This window comes from Acipenser ruthenus, chromosome 47 (assembly GCF_902713425.1).
Source record: "Acipenser ruthenus chromosome 47, fAciRut3.2 maternal haplotype, whole genome shotgun sequence".
Classification (NCBI taxonomy): Eukaryota; Metazoa; Chordata; class Actinopteri; order Acipenseriformes; family Acipenseridae; genus Acipenser; species Acipenser ruthenus.
In genome coordinates this window covers 7,920,284-7,938,463 of record NC_081235.1, presented here as the reverse complement: position 1 = coordinate 7,938,463, position 18,180 = coordinate 7,920,284, and the positions used below count along the sequence as shown (strand labels likewise).

General features: G+C 41.3%; 1 protein-coding gene across 8 annotated transcripts in view; it reads left to right on the top strand.

Moving 5' to 3' along the window:
• The window catches only part of LOC117966307 (receptor-type tyrosine-protein phosphatase S-like), a 149,764-nt gene extending 132,408 nt beyond the window's left edge, over positions 1–17,356 (top strand). For all 8 annotated transcript variants that reach the window (XM_059014111.1, XM_059014112.1, XM_059014108.1 and 5 more), the window contains 11 exons: positions 2,301–2,424; positions 3,779–3,954; positions 4,730–4,849; positions 5,875–6,029; positions 6,224–6,509; positions 7,494–7,672; positions 7,771–7,897; positions 9,046–9,171; positions 11,173–11,327; positions 12,706–12,841; positions 13,490–17,356. In XM_059014111.1, coding sequence (XP_058870094.1) covers positions 2,301–2,424; positions 3,779–3,954; positions 4,730–4,849; positions 5,875–6,029; positions 6,224–6,509; positions 7,494–7,672; positions 7,771–7,897; positions 9,046–9,171; positions 11,173–11,327; positions 12,706–12,841; positions 13,490–13,558 — 1,653 coding nt within the window. In that variant the 3' untranslated portion in view covers positions 13,559–17,356. The remainder of the gene's footprint in view (positions 1–2,300; positions 2,425–3,778; positions 3,955–4,729; positions 4,850–5,874; positions 6,030–6,223; positions 6,510–7,493; positions 7,673–7,770; positions 7,898–9,045; positions 9,172–11,172; positions 11,328–12,705; positions 12,842–13,489) is intronic.
• The last annotated feature ends 824 nt before the right edge of the window (positions 17,357–18,180 follow it).

The following is an 18,180-nucleotide window of genomic DNA, read 5'->3' as shown; positions in this document are numbered from 1 at the left end:
AAATGTTTATATTAGTAAACAAATGGGTTTCTACTCATTTAGATTAAAAAAAACTAAAATCCTCACTTCACAAAGTGTTGTCGATTTCCCACTTCTTGCTTGTTTACTTCATACAATATAAACATTCATTTGCAGCCATCAATATTCTGTTCAGCCGTTTACCTTCAAAATATGCTTGAACTGTTCCGTTTTCTACTCTTAATAGGTATTGAATAAACAATGGGGAGAAGTATCGTATTGATTGCATTTCAGTAGAGTTCAGTGCAATTTGCCTGGTGATGCGCTAAAGTTAAAAATCCAGAAATCCTTAAGCGTGAAGTTTTCAATTACAAACCTGTAGGAACTGATCAAGACCACTGCCAGAACCACCTTGGCAATTATATATGCAGTGTCTGTGTATGTGTATGCTGGCAGATTCAACTTAATCAGATTGTTAGATCTACTGTTATAAATGAGAAAGCTTCCGATAGTCAAACCGCCCGGCTGAATTATCCCTCGTTAGCATAATATAAAATCTGACGTCCCCCCAGCCCTGAAACATAGAAAGACTGTAATAAAGGTGGATGTGTGGAGAGATTACAAGGTTTGAGCGCAGACATGAGTATGAGAATGGTGTTAATGCGCAATTATTTGGAAACGCACTACAAGAAGTCCAGAAGACGCATGTTTAAATGTTCTATCCAGTGGAGATATGGAGATAATGTCCTTCAAGAAAATATGTCAGACTTTCATTTGAAGATGGTCCTCCAGTGATATATCTTAGGAACCTGTCGCCTTTAGAAGGTATTATCCCATTTCAAGAGAGTTTTTTTGGGGGGGGGTATTTTTTTAAGAAAATGCACAAACTTGTTTTTAAGAGTCCATAAGTCATTTAAATTATAAAACCTTATATCATTTAAAAGCTTAGAACTTGAATAATATTATTTTTAAGCTGGTACAGAATTCAGAACATGGTAAAATGTAAAAAGGTGCAGAATTGGCAGAAATAAAGTTAAAACAATGTCTATAAAAAAGAAAAAAAAGAAAAGTTTCCCAATAACATTGTATCCTCCTATTATCCCATTTCAGTGTTTTAGCTCCCAAAACATGGTGCTGCCGATAAAGGAATAGACCCTCATAAGATACAGTAGTAATCTGTCTCCATATATAAAGACCATTTTTTTTCCAGTAACTATTTTAATTCAGAACATGCTGGAATATAAAAAGGCACAGAAATTACAAAGAAAAAAGCGCTGTGAAAGGACGGGGCCCGAAATATTCAGGCCCAGCCTTGAAAGGGTTAAACACGCTATCCATGTAGATTACACACCAGGTGAGAAGTGTTCTTGAGCTGTGATGTCAGAGTTACCCTCTTATCCACGTAACTTCTGATAAGTAAATCCCTGTTAATATTATAATAATAAAGGTCTGGAACTAATCTATTTCATGTCAATGAAAAACAAAAAAAAATGGCTATGTGCCGATTAGCAGGCATACTGAGAGCTTCACATATACATATATATAGGCATGTCGTACAAACTGCTTTCTGGTATTCAGGAGAAGGTTAGGGCTGTTCCGGGAGGGACAGGCTGAGGGAACGGGGATGTTTTTAATTGAAGTCGCCCAGCACCTTGTTGCAAGGTGAAGCTAATTAACCTGTTTTCCCGGGCTGGGAAAGCTCAGCGGAGCTGCAAGGCTGAATCACGGGGACTGGCTGACAGCCGCATGCCTCCGCCTCCATCGCTGAGCTAGACTCCCGTCCTTCCCCCAGTGAGGGAACACTAGCCCTGGCTGCTCCCCTATTCCTGCACCCAGGGACCGACGACAACCTCCACCCTCGGGGGGGCTAGATCACTGCAGACACCCGCTAGTCTGAAGCAGTATGAAGCTGATTGTTCAGATTAAGCTGTCTGTTTTGTGCTTTCTTCTGTGGTTCAGATGTGTTTAGCCATAACTTCAAAATGCTCAGCCGGAATTGTAAAGGTAGAGGAAGTCAAACGTTTTAAGTGACACTGAAGAAAGCAGTAGGCATTAGTCTGCTTGCTTTAGTTTCTTAGTTTTTCCTCAACTTAAATAAAAAATCAGTAAGAAATATTTGGAAGAAACACACAGAGATGTATTTTTTAAAGATTTAATATTCCCTTTGACATGATTTCAGCGTTTGGTTATGGTAGCGTTATTCAGAATATAGCCTGGTCTGGATTATCGAGAATCTACTGTATATTGCCCCGCTCTAGACGCTGAAAAACAGTTTAACACCTGCGGTTTGTCAGTAACTTCATTATTCAGAAGCACGTCTGCTTGTTTGTTTGCCTCCACAGTCCATCGACCCCGGGCAGCAGTTCACCTGGGAGCACTCTAACCTGGAAGTGAACAAACCCAAGAACCGCTACGCCAACGTCATCGCGTACGATCACTCGCGGGTCATCCTGTCCCCCATCGAGGGTGAGTCAAAGTGTTACGTCTAACCTGTCCCTTAACAGACTGAATGGGCTGTTTTTTGATAGCTGCCCTTACCAAGTTCTTCAATGGAAATATAGCATTGGCACTACGATGACAATGCTGTAGTTCTACGCTGTGGAAGCACAAAGGCAGCTGCAGTGGTGCTGTTTGGTACTATTGGTAGAATGGTACCATGCTCAGTATACACTGATAAACCCTTGCAGAATCATGCCATTAGTGCCAGTGCAGTGTTCTATCCCTTGTACAGTGGCACAGTATGAATAGAAAAAAGACAAAAGGCATGCATAAATTCATCATCTACAAAATTTCCATTTTACAGTTTAATGATTTTAGTGGTAATTCAGTGCTAATTTCCTCTAAGTCCAACCAGGTATGACAAACAGAAAGAAAGAAAGACTGCATTACACACATTATGTTTTTCTACAATTGCTTTTTCACGCCTTCAGGTTAATGTTTTTACAGATTGCCTTTTTTTTTATATTACTGGCGTGAACCGCTAACCACACGCAGTTAGTCAAAAAAGGATTGGGTCTGGTGGCTGCTGTAGTTTTCTATGTCTTCAAGGTGTCATTGCTAGAACTGTTAGAAAATACAACTTTAAGGGCGTACACTGTATTTTATTGCAGGACAGTCTTGCAAAGCAGGGTGTATAGGGAAGGTCCAGGTAAAATATTCAGTATAGTATGTAAAAAGCAGCTGTTAAAAACTTCTTAGCTATATATATAGTCCCCTAAAGTTCCTAAGGTTCCAGCAATGATACATGAAGTTAGATTTGAATTCAGTGTGGTGCAGGATAAAAATTTTTTTTAAAAAATGAGGATGACAATTTCATCAGACTTGGTGGGGATTGGGGTGGGGTGGGGTTGCATTTATTGTGATTTTATGCAGCAGGAAAAAAATATATAGGAAAGAAATTGTGAAGAGCAGGCTATCAGCAAGCTCCCGGACTGATTTACTTCAACAGCAGAACGTCTCTGATGAGCTGCAGGCTTTCCCAGGGTCATTTCTGGGATGGATTGACTTGGAAGAAATATGCACACACATGTATTTATTGTTACCTTTCAAGGGATGCAGGGGTATAGCAAAACATTGGTAATCCCTACAATATGTTGCATGTGTTGTCATGATTCATGTCTAATGCAAAATGCCAAACGTACTCTGCAAATTGCTAATTGGCCCCACTTTCAGGTTCTCCCATATTCAAGACAAATTCCTAATGTTTTTACTAAGAACCGTCTGAATGGTTTTATTGGCCATTCAGGAGAAAAGATGGCATATGGCCTCCAAACCACACGGGGGCAGTGTCCCTAACTGCCTTCCTCTTGCTTTCCGGCAGGCATTACCGGGAGTGATTACATCAACTCCAACTACATTGACGGGTACCGCAAGCAGAACGCCTACATCGCCACCCAGGGGCCTCTGCCAGAGACCTTTGGGGACTTCTGGAGGATGCTGTGGGAGCAGCGGGCGGCCACTGTGGTCATGATGACCAAGCTGGAGGAGAAATCACGGGTGAGAGGGAGGAAAGAGACGAGAGGGACGGAGACTGTGGCCGTCATGATCACATGACTGAGAGGAGAGATGGAGAGGAAGTTACAGAGCAGGCAGCCACTGTGCTCCAGCCGACTGAACTAGAGGATAAATCATTGCTTGGCGGAAATATACCACTGGGGCCACATTATGAAAAAAAAGACAAGGAAATCGAATGCAAAAGCCGGCTCTGGCTATAAATAAAGCAAACAAATAAAAATGCATTAAGGAAACCTGAGCCCATTGTCACGCGTTTCCGGGGCTCAGACTAGACACTCAGAATGTGTCGGAATGCCCGCTGAGCGTTTCAGTAAATCTCATTTTATGGTAAATAGGAAAGATCTCACTGCAGGTCTCATTTCTGCAAGTCATTAATGCCTGGAGGAGCAGCTGAGGCTAAGCCTGTCATAGAAAGTACTATCATCTGGAACATCTTCCTCATCTTATTATCTAATGTATTCTTAATCCCCTCCTGCCAAAGATACTGCTCCTAGGGAAAACAAATGCAGTTACCCATTTTAATTTCCTTACGTTTTTGCAAGTGTAAGAGTTGTGGTATACTTGCTTCTGCTAATTACTATATTGCCCACGGCACATTTACCTCTCCCGGAAGCCATAATAGTAGTACAGTATATCTGTACTATACTAAAAATTTGGGTTTTTTGGCTTGTTTTTTTTAAACACGAAGCAAAATGGATACTGTAGATAGACAAAGTGGGACTGATTTTAATTTAACTTGACCTTCTCTTTCTTACAGATCAAATGTGACCAGTACTGGCCAAGTCGAGGCACAGAAACCTACGGGATGACCCAGGTGACACTCCTCGACACCATTGAGCTCGCCACCTTCTGTGTCCGCACATTCTCCCTGCACAAGGTAAATACAGCCAGTCCAAGGTTTGGGGCGCCTCTATCTCCACTCATTTGGAGCTCATTGTAAAACCTGAAATGGGTCGAGCTGCAACTGAACGGGATTCTTAATCCCATCCCTGCGGTCTGCATGCAGCGAGTTCTCTGAAGTGTATTCAGAAGGAGCCGCTGAACAGCTTTAGCAGATTGGTGCATTCTAATGTCCTCTTGAAACACTTGACGACCTTGAGAGCAATCCAATCTCTTCAGCCCCTCTAATGATAACGACACGGAAGCCAGCTCAAAGAGGATAATAAATTCTGTTTTCTTAAGAGGCTCTTGCATCAAATTAACTTTTATTTTTTTTCTTTGTACCACCGCGACCGCCTGCCAAAGAAAGGCACTTAGCTAAATGAGCGGAAGAAATGTTTGCGCACATAATAGTGGTACCTGCATCTCCTGTCCAGTGATATTAAAAAAACAGACCGTTTAGAAAGGCTTTAACAATTCAGACGTTTTAACTCCTAATCGCAGTTTAAGGTGCCAGTTCATCCAGGCAATGCAATCTTGTTCATGGCTGCGTTTGCAAAATGGATGGGATTGTCTGCGTAATTTTGTGCAAGTTGAGCTTTGACACTGTTTTAATGTTTTAAATTGATGCCTTGCTTTTGTTTGGTCTGCGCATTGAAGCGTTTAATTAACCTCTGTTCCTCACTTTGACTGTGTCTGACTGACCGCTTTGTGTTGTATCTGCCCGTTTCATGCACTGCAATACAATACAGTATATGTAGAATTGCTGATAACCACAACTCAGCGACCATCTAAAAGTGGTCCTTTATATACAGATGGCAAATAAACTGGACGGGTGGGACCGCTTAACTACAGCTTTTGTAACCATGAAGATACTTTCTGCAATATACCCAGTGGTGAACCACGACCTATGCAGTTTATAACACAGGCAGTAAGCCAACTGCATCGACCACAACAGACCAGATCTTCACCTTCGATTACATGTGGTATAAAACATGTGTTTCATTTTTCCCGGTGTTCCAGAACGGCTCCAGTGAGAAGAGGGAAGTACGGCAGTTCCAGTTCACAGCCTGGCCGGATCACGGCGTTCCTGAGTATCCCACCCCATTCCTGGCGTTCCTGCGTCGAGTGAAAACTTGCAACCCCCCAGACGCTGGGCCAATCATCGTTCACTGCAGGTGAGCAGCAGCCAAAAAAAAAGTATTCCCAATGAAATATGAACGTTGTGGTGGCAATGTGGAGTTTAGTTGACTGAGTAAAGCTGCAACAGCCTGTGGGATTATTCAGTAGATCGTTACTTACCTGGGGCTGACCGTGTGCTAGCCTGGGCCTTGCTCCCAGCATGCCTCATGCTGTACGGTTTCTCCCGCAGCGCCGGGGTGGGACGCACTGGCTGCTTCATCGTCATCGATGCCATGCTGGAGCGGATCAAGCACGAGAAGACGGTGGACATCTACGGTCACGTGACCCTGATGAGGTCACAGCGGAACTACATGGTGCAGACGGAGGACCAGTACAGCTTCATTCACGACTCCCTCCTGGAAGCAGTGGCTTGTGGGAACACAGAGGTGGCGGCTCGGAGCCTCTACACCTACATCCAGAAACTGTCTCAGATCGAGACTGGAGAGCATGTCACCGGCATGGAGCTGGAATTCAAGGTGGGGCATTCCTATTCTTAAACGGATACCATCTTGGTATTCTTGATATTTAATTTCTTAATTGTTTAACATCTTATTGGTGTATCGTTCTCCTGTATTGTGTTTCTTTTCTGTTTAGATCATTGCTATTAGGCTTACAACCTTTTTCAAGCTGAATTTCTGAAGTGCAGTGGTTTTGATTCCCAGGTTTATCCATTTACTATCACAGTTGCACTGGGGGCAGAAATGATAGTTGCATGCTCTCGGTGGCCATGTCTAACACAGTCTTACTTCAGAAATGCATCTTGACATCAGTTTGTAATGGTACAAAATGGACTAAGCAGAATGTTTTTGTATCGTCGAATTCAACTGGCAAAAGCTGGATGAAATATTTTCTTTGTGTGCAAACATTTCAAAGAGTGCAATTTCTTAAAAAACCTGTTAAGCTTGACCCAGATAATCACCCACAGTAAGAAACCTTATAGGCACAAATTGCTTAAGTTAATGAGAGCTGATATTTAGAGAAAATGCCTCCTGTGAAAAATCTGAGATGCTGATCTGAGGGCTATCTAGAAATGTGGTTCATTTAATAGAATGACTATCCTCAGGCCTGAAGAAATTCAGCCAGAGAAATGAAAGCCTGCTTTTGGAAAAATGCAGAAGAGATAATATACTCCTTGCTCATCCATGTAAAAGAGCCACAGTCAAGGGACAATTTATTCAGACAACTGACCTAAAAACCGCATCTTTATTTGGGTCTTTTCTACAAGATCCCCATCAGCAGATTTGAGTCAACCTTACAGTTCTTTGTTTGTGTGTTTTGATACGGGAGTCAATAAACGATCCAAGACATGCAAGCAATGATATCAAAATAATAACCACAATAATGTCGAAACAATACATTTTATGGAGACCAGCAGCGACAGTTTTGAAACAAATCCAGCATGGGTTCTTTCCAATGCATCAGTGCCTTATTCATTGATCTTTCTCCTGTACCCACTGCAGCGCCTTGCCAATTCAAAAGCCCACACATCCAGGTTCATAAGTGCCAACCTTCCCTGCAACAAATTCAAGAACCGCCTGGTGAACATCATGCCGTACGAGACGACCAGGGTGTGCCTACAACCAATTCGAGGGGTGGAGGGCTCGGACTACATCAACGCCAGCTTCATCGACGGCTACAGGTAACCACCCCCCCACCCACCCCCCCTCAAAATGGTATAGTCTGATACTTCAGCAGCCTGAAATCTAACCTCATTTGATTTCCTGTCCTTTTTTACAGGCAACAAAAAGCCTACATCGCCACGCAAGGGCCCTTGGCAGAAACGACAGAGGACTTCTGGAGGATGTTGTGGGAAAACAACTCCACCATCGTGGTGATGCTGACTAAACTACGAGAAATGGGGAGGGTGAGACACGTTTTCAAGCTTTTTTTTCCCCGTATTATCATTTTTTTTTTTTTTGCTAGATAACTTAGGCTGCTTGACATGAATCTTGCCATTTTTAAAGCGAGTCTCAAGTCCTTTTAACTTTTAGAGGGCAGCTACTGTAGGATAATGACCACTCTACTTAAGATGATGCACAAGGTTTATTACATTCCATAAAGATCCACTTAAACCGTTCTAAGCTATAGACTGAAAGGGAAATCGTAAAATGCTGTCAATGCTGTGTTTCAAGCTATAAACCAAGTCATTTTTCTTTTTTTAATTATTTATATTTTAGAAAACATACTGGACAAAATCAGTGATTTAAAACGTAAAATAATCCAAGCACATTTTAAAGGCTTGATACAATATCTGAATGTCATATTTCAGAGTTCAGTATACTGGACGTTATATAACACCAAGGGTCAGTAACTCAATAAGGAAATGAAATGAGACCCTTTACTTTCACGGCTCTGAAATGATTAAACAACGCTTCTCCTTTAAGTAATAGAATGCCAATTTCTTGCTGAGGAAAGTAAGCTACAGAGGGCACTTCTGCCTCTGTAATCATTTAAATTTCAGTTCACAAAGCGGGAATGGTTTCGCTGTCGCGCTCTGCCCAGGCTGAGGAACTGCTCGGGGGTCATGGGGTTATGCGCAGTTATTAATGCAACCCATTGTTGCCATGGCAGCCAGAAGATGAGAATTAATGATTAATTTCAACGTCCCGGTGTCGACGGCTAAGTGAGAGAGAGCAGGGCAGGGCTGAGAGCGATGGGAAGGGGAGGGATGCTCATTGGAAACGGGGAAAGCAATTTGTATCCGGGAACACACTGCTGCCGCATCAAAAGTCATCTAAAGTTTTGTTCAGTTCAGTGACTATAGATTTTACCTTGGCTGTTTGCAATGTCGAATTTGTTTGTTTTTTTTCTATTAAGTAAACATCTATTTACAGTACCTACCCTAGAATTCAGTTTAAGCAGATAAAAGCATAACAGCACAATCATTTATATTGAATCCATATTCAGCAGATTTAAAATGTGTCATTCTGTTAATTTCTTTCTTCTTCTTCTTCTTCTTCTCCTTCTTCTTAAGTATTTTTTATACCGGTTTTTATTCCTCTGTGCCCGCAGGAAAAGTGCCACCAGTACTGGCCCGCAGAGCGCTCGGCCCGGTACCAGTACTTCGTGGTGGATCCGATGGCTGAATACAACATGCCCCAGTATATCCTGCGGGAGTTCAAGGTCACCGATGCCAGGGTGAGTTCAGGCCTTCATAAACAGAACGCAATACCGTTTTTATATATTTTTAATCTAAAGGATTTTAAACCAAAGCTGTTATTCATGGGCACCAATAAAATAAATAAAGCCTACAATATAAGTGCATTTAAAATATGGCTGTTTTGTATAAACGGTGACTTTTTTTTGTTTTATAACTAATTTAATAACCAAGCAGACGACAGTCGCCTCTCTCGCTTTCTCTATCTCTTTTCGTCTCCTGTGTTCTTGGCAACAGTGGTTGCCATGGAGACACTTCAATGACATCATCACAGCCGCCCCTCACCCGTACCCACATGCTGCGCATCAGTCTTAACGGCGTGCGGTGGGTTTTTTTTTTTTTCAATGTACAGTGTACAGTTCCCCTGGGTCTCCAAAGCTTTGCATTAAACCACTCAGCCCACTGCTTTCCCAATCCCCACTGGGGGACTTACAGAAGAGCGCTCATTGAAATAGCTGCTCTATCACCAGGCTGTCTCACAGCAGATAAGCCCCTCAAATCTGCACTGGCTGTGAGGTGACCCACTGGGCTCTTACTCATTTCCGTAATAGAGTCATCGGGAGCAAATGATCAAGTTGTCAGGAGACTTTGTTAAGGAATTAAAAAAACTAATAATAATCCCAAGGGGTTAGAATTGAACCCGAGTGTGAGTTTTAATCATTTTTAAATGTATCTGTTGGAAACCGTTAACTAAGTATTGCCAAACTGTGATACCCAGTTTCTTTATATCGATCGGTTGGTATAGAAGTAGCTGATGCCAAGCTACAGTATTCGTTCTGGTTTCAATGAAACCCTTCACATTGTATCAATGAAGAGACTAACAAGCACTTTTCATAGATTTTGGACACCAGTTGCTCGCTACGTTTTGCTTTAAAAGCAGCGTGGGATGCTTGCACATGAACGATGGTTTTAGAAACGAAAAGTAGATGATACAGTGTGTTGCTATAGACCATAATACATTTATATTAAACACACGCACTCAGGGAGAATGCTTTGTACTATGTGCAAGGTTTCTGGTACTAGGTTAAGAACAGACGTGTATTGTCTAGTCCAAGTCTTTTGTACTGAAACTTTTTGCTTTTGTTCTTGTTTTGCTTCGCTGGTACAAATAGGCATGTATGCATGGGCTTGTCTGCCTCCTCACTTGAAGCCAGTTTGTTTTATCGATTTTGTTTAAGATTATTCAATTTGCCACTGTCTCGGAAAAAGATTTTGTTTTCATGCTCTCTGCCTTATTGATTGCTCCTCTTTTACTTACTTAAAGTAAGTATCTGAATGGAGTACGTATCTGAATGGAGTTCAGGTTAATCAACAGCACTGGAAACACACACAAATAAAACGCATGTCTTCGTGAAAGTCACCTGTTACATTATACGGAAATAAAGGGACTACACGCTACACAGACTTAATGATCAAGTGGGATTCTAAATAACACAACTGGGGACTTTTAAGAGGTGCAGTGACCTATAACCTTTTAACATAGCTACTTCAAAAAAGAATATCAGGTCAAACTTCTAAGAAATACTTTGACAAGGTTGTCACCTTATTACTTCGTGTTGGTGTAGGGTGTCATTTATCAATGGTTATCAATAAAGAATGATTCCTTATTGAACCTTAACAAGGTGACTGGTATTTGATTCCAAAGCACAAAGCTGTGTCAGGCAGGTTTCAAGCATGAACCTTGTGGCCCTAGGGAAAAGTGTGTTAAACAAAGGGTAGGGGCGCTTTATTGTAAAACGGAGCATGGTGCAGGGTTAATACTTTATATTGCAATCCAATAACAAGGTAGGAGAACATAAACAGTTTTTTTTTTCCTCCATGATTGCCCATGCTTTTCCAGCAGGTAACCACTGATCATTTTAGTAGCTGATTTCAACAAGGCAGTCGCCAGGACGTGATATAACACTGTCCTTTTGAAAGTGCTTCAAATGGAATTGCTGAAAGCGCACCCATTCACAGAGCCCTTCTTCTTGTCTCTCCAGGATGGTCAGTCTCGAACTGTACGTCAGTTCCAGTTTACAGACTGGCCCGAGCAGGGCGTGCCAAAATCGGGAGAGGGCTTCATCGACTTCATCGGCCAGGTGCACAAAACCAAGGAGCAGTTCGGACAGGACGGGCCTATCTCTGTGCACTGCAGGTACAGAGGAGCATGGGAGAGAGCTGTCCCACACAACGCAGCTCAGCTTTCTCATATTCTTATTAACTATGCTGGCATTCAAACACATCTTCCTGGTATGTGTGTGTGTGTGTGTTTAACAAATGTTAACAAGAAGGTTCACGTTGATTATGTCTGGAAATGTGATTGGATAGCACTGTCCGTAGTCTAATATCACTTTTGTTAACCCTAGGAGAAAATCCTTCAGTATGCAATGAAATCTTTCTACAGAGTTTAACAGAAACCAATTAACAAACAAGTTTTTAATTAAAACCAATGATTTAGCTTTGCAACAGTAAAAGCTGTGAAACTCTCATCGTTTTCTTTTTTTCATAAGCCAGTGACTATCGTAGTATATTTTCAACTGCCATTTCCAGATGCTTTCATTGGATTCTAATTCTTAATTGTTTTCCAGTAAATGTGTTATACATTAGCTATTGTCAGCTAATTCATTTCAAAGTAACACATTCTGTCAACATGTGTCGTCTATGATTATAGGATATTACCTAAACACTAGCCTCAAGCGCATTGCGTAGGTCGGCTGTGCTATTGGATTGTCAGTTACATAGTTATCTAATGGAGCCAATGCGGTTTAGTTATTAATTGCGCTATTGCTTCCACTGAATGCAAATGTAAATCCCTTTATTCATTTACACTGTATACCTGTCAGTTTTAAAGCATGTCTATGCTAGATCAGAACAGGAGCTGTGTTGACAGTCTGTGGCCGGGCGGTTGGAACAGCGTTTCTGTTTCGGTGGAGAACCTGCAGTGACAGGCTTGTCTTCGCAGTTTGTTGGCTGGTTCTCTGTTGAGCAATCCTTCGCTGCTTCATCCTCTCGTGTGCTCTAGCCTTACACTCAGTCTTTAATCCCTCAGTCAATTAATCTGACTAATCTGGCAATGCAGTCACACTACAGTGGCATAGCAATGGTAGCTCAAGGCTCAAAATATATTGCCTTTGTAATTTTATAATGGTTCATGTCCAAACAGCAATATTGAAGAATCTTTATACAAAATAACGTAGCACTAGTTATTGCAGAAGTAAAGGTTGCACTCAGTTACCTCTCCCTCTGGAAGCACGTCGGCCACACCTGGAGGTCACCAGGAGGACTTGGAGCTCGTCTCAAACAGTGTCTCTTCTGTGCCTACATTTTATATTCCTTCATGAATCTGTGAGCGATAAGCTTGGTGTGTTGCCAGCTGGTTGTTGTTAGCTTGCTGATTTGTATTCAACAGCAGTATTCCCTGTAAGCAGGGCGCTTTGGATAAAAGCATCTGCTAAATAATTAAATGATATGCAAGGGAGAAAGACTCCTCCCCTTGCTGGAGCTCTGTATTAACCATGCCTGTTGCGTTTCAGCGCTGGAGTCGGCAGGACTGGCGTGTTCATCACGCTCAGTATAGTCCTGGAGAGGATGCGCTACGAGGGGGTGGTGGACATCTTCCAGACGGTCAAGATGCTGAGGACACAGCGGCCAGCCATGGTGCAGACAGAGGTGAGTGACCATCAGGGCTGACCACTCTTCCATGCACAGTACAGGCGATGCCTTCTTCAAGACTGTAACCTTACAGTGTTGACATCTTTTGATTAGGTTCAGCAGTTCTGCTTCATCAGATGTGTGTAAGTATGTTAACATTCCCCAAATGCAGCTAGGAAACCTTCTTGAAACCTTCTTGGCAAATGGCCTTACTCCTGTTGCTACTTGCAGCAGATGGAGGTTATTAATTAAAGGAGTGGCAACCAAGGATTTAAAAATGTAGAAAAGTTACCAGAGATGCAGTAGGATTGGGCAACTCTGGCCCTTCAATCAATGAAGGGCCAATGAAACTTTCACTCAGCTCCCAAAGCAGTAAATGATTTTATTTCATCTGTTAAACCTGTTGTAGAACATCCCTGAAGGATCTTCCACAACTGATCTGATTACCTGAAGTGTTGAACCGCCAGCACAATAAAAAGGGGGGCCCAGTTATAATTAGATTTAAGTAATACAATAAAATAAAATGAGTTAGCTTTCTGTTGTGAAGAGCTGGTATTTCAACATGGGCTTCTAAAAGCCGTTTTGGGTGTAGAGGTCTCAACAGCCATGTAAGTTGGTAGCCATTTTAAGTGTTGATTTTTCTTCTTCTCTCTTTGAATTCCTCAGGATGAGTACCAGTTCTGCTATCAGGCGGGTCTGGAGTATCTAGGAAGCTTCGATCACTATGCAACGTAAAATGTCATCTTGACACTAATTCTGCTGTCCTTCCCCAGTCTCTGCTGAGCCATAGAACCATGTTTGAAATTAAACGAAACAAAAACAAAACAACAAACCATTTATTTGAGCAAAGGACAGCGATTGCAGGGAGGGGGGAAGGAATTTCATGGAACACACTGACCCCCCTCAGGAATAACCTGGATATTGAAGACCGCGGCTCAGGTTGCTGGTGGGACCTATTTACGTGTCAGACTGCTTATCTTACCTCAAGTGTTCAAAAGTGGAGGACATTATAAATATTTTGTGGACATCTATTAAAACAAAACAACAATAAAAAAAAAAAAAAATTAAAAAAAGCAGAAAAAAAAATCTAAACGTGGCTTCGTTTATGTTGAAGAAGGGAGAAATGAAATACAAACAATGAAAATATATTAAAGAATACATTCATAAGGGATCCTGTTCTGGTCACTCATTCATTGTGGAATTTGGTTCATTTTTCGGATAAAACAAAAAAGGTGAAATGTTTCAAATAGAGGGGCGCGTGTCTCCAGGGGGACTCCTCACAGGTCAGAGAGACGTCGGGAACCCCAAAAAAACAGCGGCTTTGGAAGAATCCAGCTAGAATCGGACCCTTGAATTAAAGTTAAATATTTCGTCTCAGACAGCCCAAAAGTAAATAACAATATACAAAGCTTTGAATCCAGCCACAGATCTCAAGGTTACTGGCTGGCAAACACAGGCTAAAGAACCTCATTGTATCTCAATGCCAATCTAGTCTGTCTGCTTGTATTGCCTACTTATTTATGAGCTGTCTGGGAGCGTGTTTGAACACAAAGCACTTTAGCTTCAGCCCCAGAATATCAAATATCCATTAATTGTGTGTGCAGAAAGTATATGTGTTTGCCTAAAAGAACCAGGCTGTGAACCACCTGAAGCAGCGTTTCAACTGTTAGCCTTCAGGAATAGCCTAGAATAGTGTGCGTGATTATCTGATGAGTGTATGTACTGTATACTTGAATTTATAGAGTATGAGTATGTTTGTATGTTTTTAAACATACAGCACATACATTCTCCTAATACATGCATATATAGATACATACATCATACAGTACAGTTATTTGAGGTAATTCAAGATCCGGAACAGCAATAATATCTCTTGACCTTAAGATCTTGTAATGTTAACCAGTTTTAAAACACAAATCTTACTATACAGTCCTGGTTTATAAGGAGAGCGAACTTGCCTATGCAAGATGTTTCTGAGATGCAAAAACTTAATACAACCTTCTGCTTTCCAGTAAGTTGTATTTAACTTCTACTAATATGATTCCAGGCTGTCAATATGCTGTATAATGTGTGTATCTTTTAAGGTAGGATTATGATGACACTGTTGCATGGGGCGTTAACAGGGAAATGCGACCAACTAAAAAATCCAGCGCAGGTTTCTTCTTGTGTGGGGGTTACCAGGCACTGTTGAGGCTGTTTTTAGGGAGTCGCCCCAGTTTCCTGGACTGTTCCGTTGTCCCACACAACACATTCTCTCTCTGTTTGAAATAGCAATTGACCAGTCGCGAGATAGAAGGGTGCGTACTGGAAAAACCCTACCTTCACAACATAGAGAGGTCAATGTTGACCATCTGAGTTGGAAATCCCAAAGGGGAAGTCCACTAAAACAGAGCTTGACCATGTTGGTGACCCACGTTATAAACCTTCAGTATGAGGTGTGATCCTTTGATGTATTTTCCGTAGCGCATTGCAGCCGCCCCCTCCCACACTCTCTGTGAGAACAGTCCATTGACACGCAATGAACCTGCTTTATCTGTCAGCTGGGACTAGTCTGCACCCAGGAAAGCCTTATTGTTAGCGGAACTTTACAATAGGACATCTCCTTCATTTGTCTTTTTTTTCGTTTTTTTTTTCTTTTTAACAGTTATATATTTGTTAGCATTTTCAGAAATGTACGAGCTAAGAAGCTTATCTGTTCATATTGTTTAAAGACGGTCTATTTTTTCACTGTAGAAATGTTAAGTGTAACTGGCTATATATAATCATCCAATGCAATGTTACTATGAATTATTGTTTATTATTATAATTTTTTTTTACCATTCTAAATGTAACCTTATTGTAACCTTGGGAGATATTGAGCGATTCTTTAATAGCTACCATGGGGAAGAGCTGTGTCGATAGCATTGTTTATTTTTTACAAAAGTAGTGTAATTAATTGGTCTACTAAATAGTGGAAGATAATGAATGATTAGACAATAACCAATTCATTATTTATGTACTTGATGAACTAATTCATATAGTGAAAATATTCTTGTTTTGTATTTTTTTTTTCTGTAGTTTTTAATTGTACTAATATGGATTAACCGTGGGTTTATAATACACCGACGCTTACATCTGGCCCAATCTAGAATAACCTTAGATAAAAAAAAGAATCTAGTTGAATATTTTTGGCCTTTTTAGCTTGAAAATGGATTAAATCTTCTTACATTTCTCATCTCCTTACATTTCTCAGTTCTTTCCACTCATTCTGTATTGTGAGAAACACTGGCTAACTGGGAAAGGGACCACTGTTAACAAACATTCCCCTTTAAAAATAACGGATATGGTATTATTATGTTGTCTGCAGCACCCCCTGCTGTTGGATGGGTGCTACAGCAGTTAGAGATTCCCAGTGTGCGTCTCTGCAGTTCTGAATGGTTAAACTAGCCTCCATCTTTACTTGACTGTGGTCATACCCTTCACAGGTTCCAAGCAATGACAGACCAAGGGGAAATGGAGGCTAGTTAAACCAATCCAATGCACCACTGCTGTATCCTTTTCCACCTCCTGACCCCCAATCTCTGAGAGATGTGGCCCTCCCCTGCCTTTTCCTCAACCATCTGACACCTCTAGTGGTGGCTTCTGGTATTGCAATCTCCAACTTGATTTCACTTCGCAAAAGGGCCCATGTATCCATGACGAACCACCTTTCCCTTACTAATCTTTCCAGATTGATTTATTCTGATCCCTAAGCTATGAAGGACCATTTGCCCAGTGCCTATTCAAGACATAGAGTATATATTCCTCCAAACCACAGAATAAATCGTGAGACAGCGCTGCTAGTTAAACCCCTGGTGACTTACCCCACCATGCAGCTCCAAGGAGCTATTCAAAACCGAATCCGCTAATAATTTGGTATTCAGCTATATTTTTCTATGATACATATATGGTGCTGTATCAGATATATAAATTGGTCAGTGATTCATCAGCACATCTGTTTTAAAGTTAGCCCTTACAAAAATATATGTTGTATACTTTGTACAGCGATGCTTACCGCTATTGTAAGTATACAGCTTTTTTGTTTTTGTACAAGGATGCAGGACTTCAGATGTAGTGAACTCATGTCAGCTACAGCTGGGTGGAACAAGGACTTTGCTATGCGTGCAGTTCTTGTCTTGTTTCTTGAGTGCTAGGATTTTGACGCACCAATGCACCATGAATCTGAAATACAGAGGGAGGCCTTGTCTGGACTGCTGCAGAGCCAAACAAAACCTGCAAGAGTTTCCAAAGCTTGTTAAGCGTTTTTATTTTTATTTTTTTGGTTGTTTTCGTGACTTTGTGAAAGTTTTTTTTTTTTTTTGCCGGATTTACAGCTTGCGTCTCAGCCAAACTAAGGGGACGTGCGCCCGATTGGAAGAACGACATCAACGAGAAGCATGAGCCGAGCGCCATCGCTTTCAAAACTGTTACTTCTAACGGAAACAACAATTGGTTTAAAACCACTGTGTATGTAGATATGTTGACTTTGTATTAAAGAAAAGGTTGTCTGAAAAATGGGGTGTTACTGTTTGAAGTTTCTCTCACTGTGTCTTTGACTGCAATATTGGTATTGGTTGTTTTCTTAAAGTTATGTGAAAGATGCTTTTTCTTTGTATTCTAGCGCATGAATTCCCCTCTAAAATCCCTTAAAGTATGCAGTTGACCTTATTAAGCTATATAGATGTTGTCTTATGAGAGTCATCAAGCAGGACGTCTAAGGATATTTTTACATCTTTACATCACGATTTAGTTTTTTTTTACAAAACTACACTACCGTCCAGGATGAAATTTGTCCCATTACTTGCTGGAAGATGATTTTAAGTCTGTCATAAAATGTTTCTAGCTTTAGTTCACAATGCAAGTACTGATGGAGCTACAGCTTCACCCAGCCCTATTTCATGTTCCTATTCTATTACGAGTCCATGTAATAAGGATCACAACATGTACAGAAGCTGATAAATGTATTGTACAGTTTAATAGACTGTGAACCACATCCATACTCAAACCAGTATCTTGGCAGCAGACCTCAATTTTAATAACCAGAAAGAAGTTCAGATGTATTTTCATCTGCAGCAGAGCAATAGCCCTGAGAAATGCTGCGTTCTGGATATTCTTCATTCCTCTCCTGCCAGAAGGCTTGCTGTGCAGACAATTCCAGCTGAAAATGATTTGCGACACTGCGCTCCGGCACTGTGAGGAACAGGCTTTCCCAAGCGGACAGGGTGATACTAATAGCGGCTGTAGGATTTAAGAGCTCTCGCTCAGCAGCAGGCTGGTGTCTAGTTTATTCTCCTCTGTGTTTTGGAGAAACAGCAGTGCGGTCTAATGTGTGTCCGGAT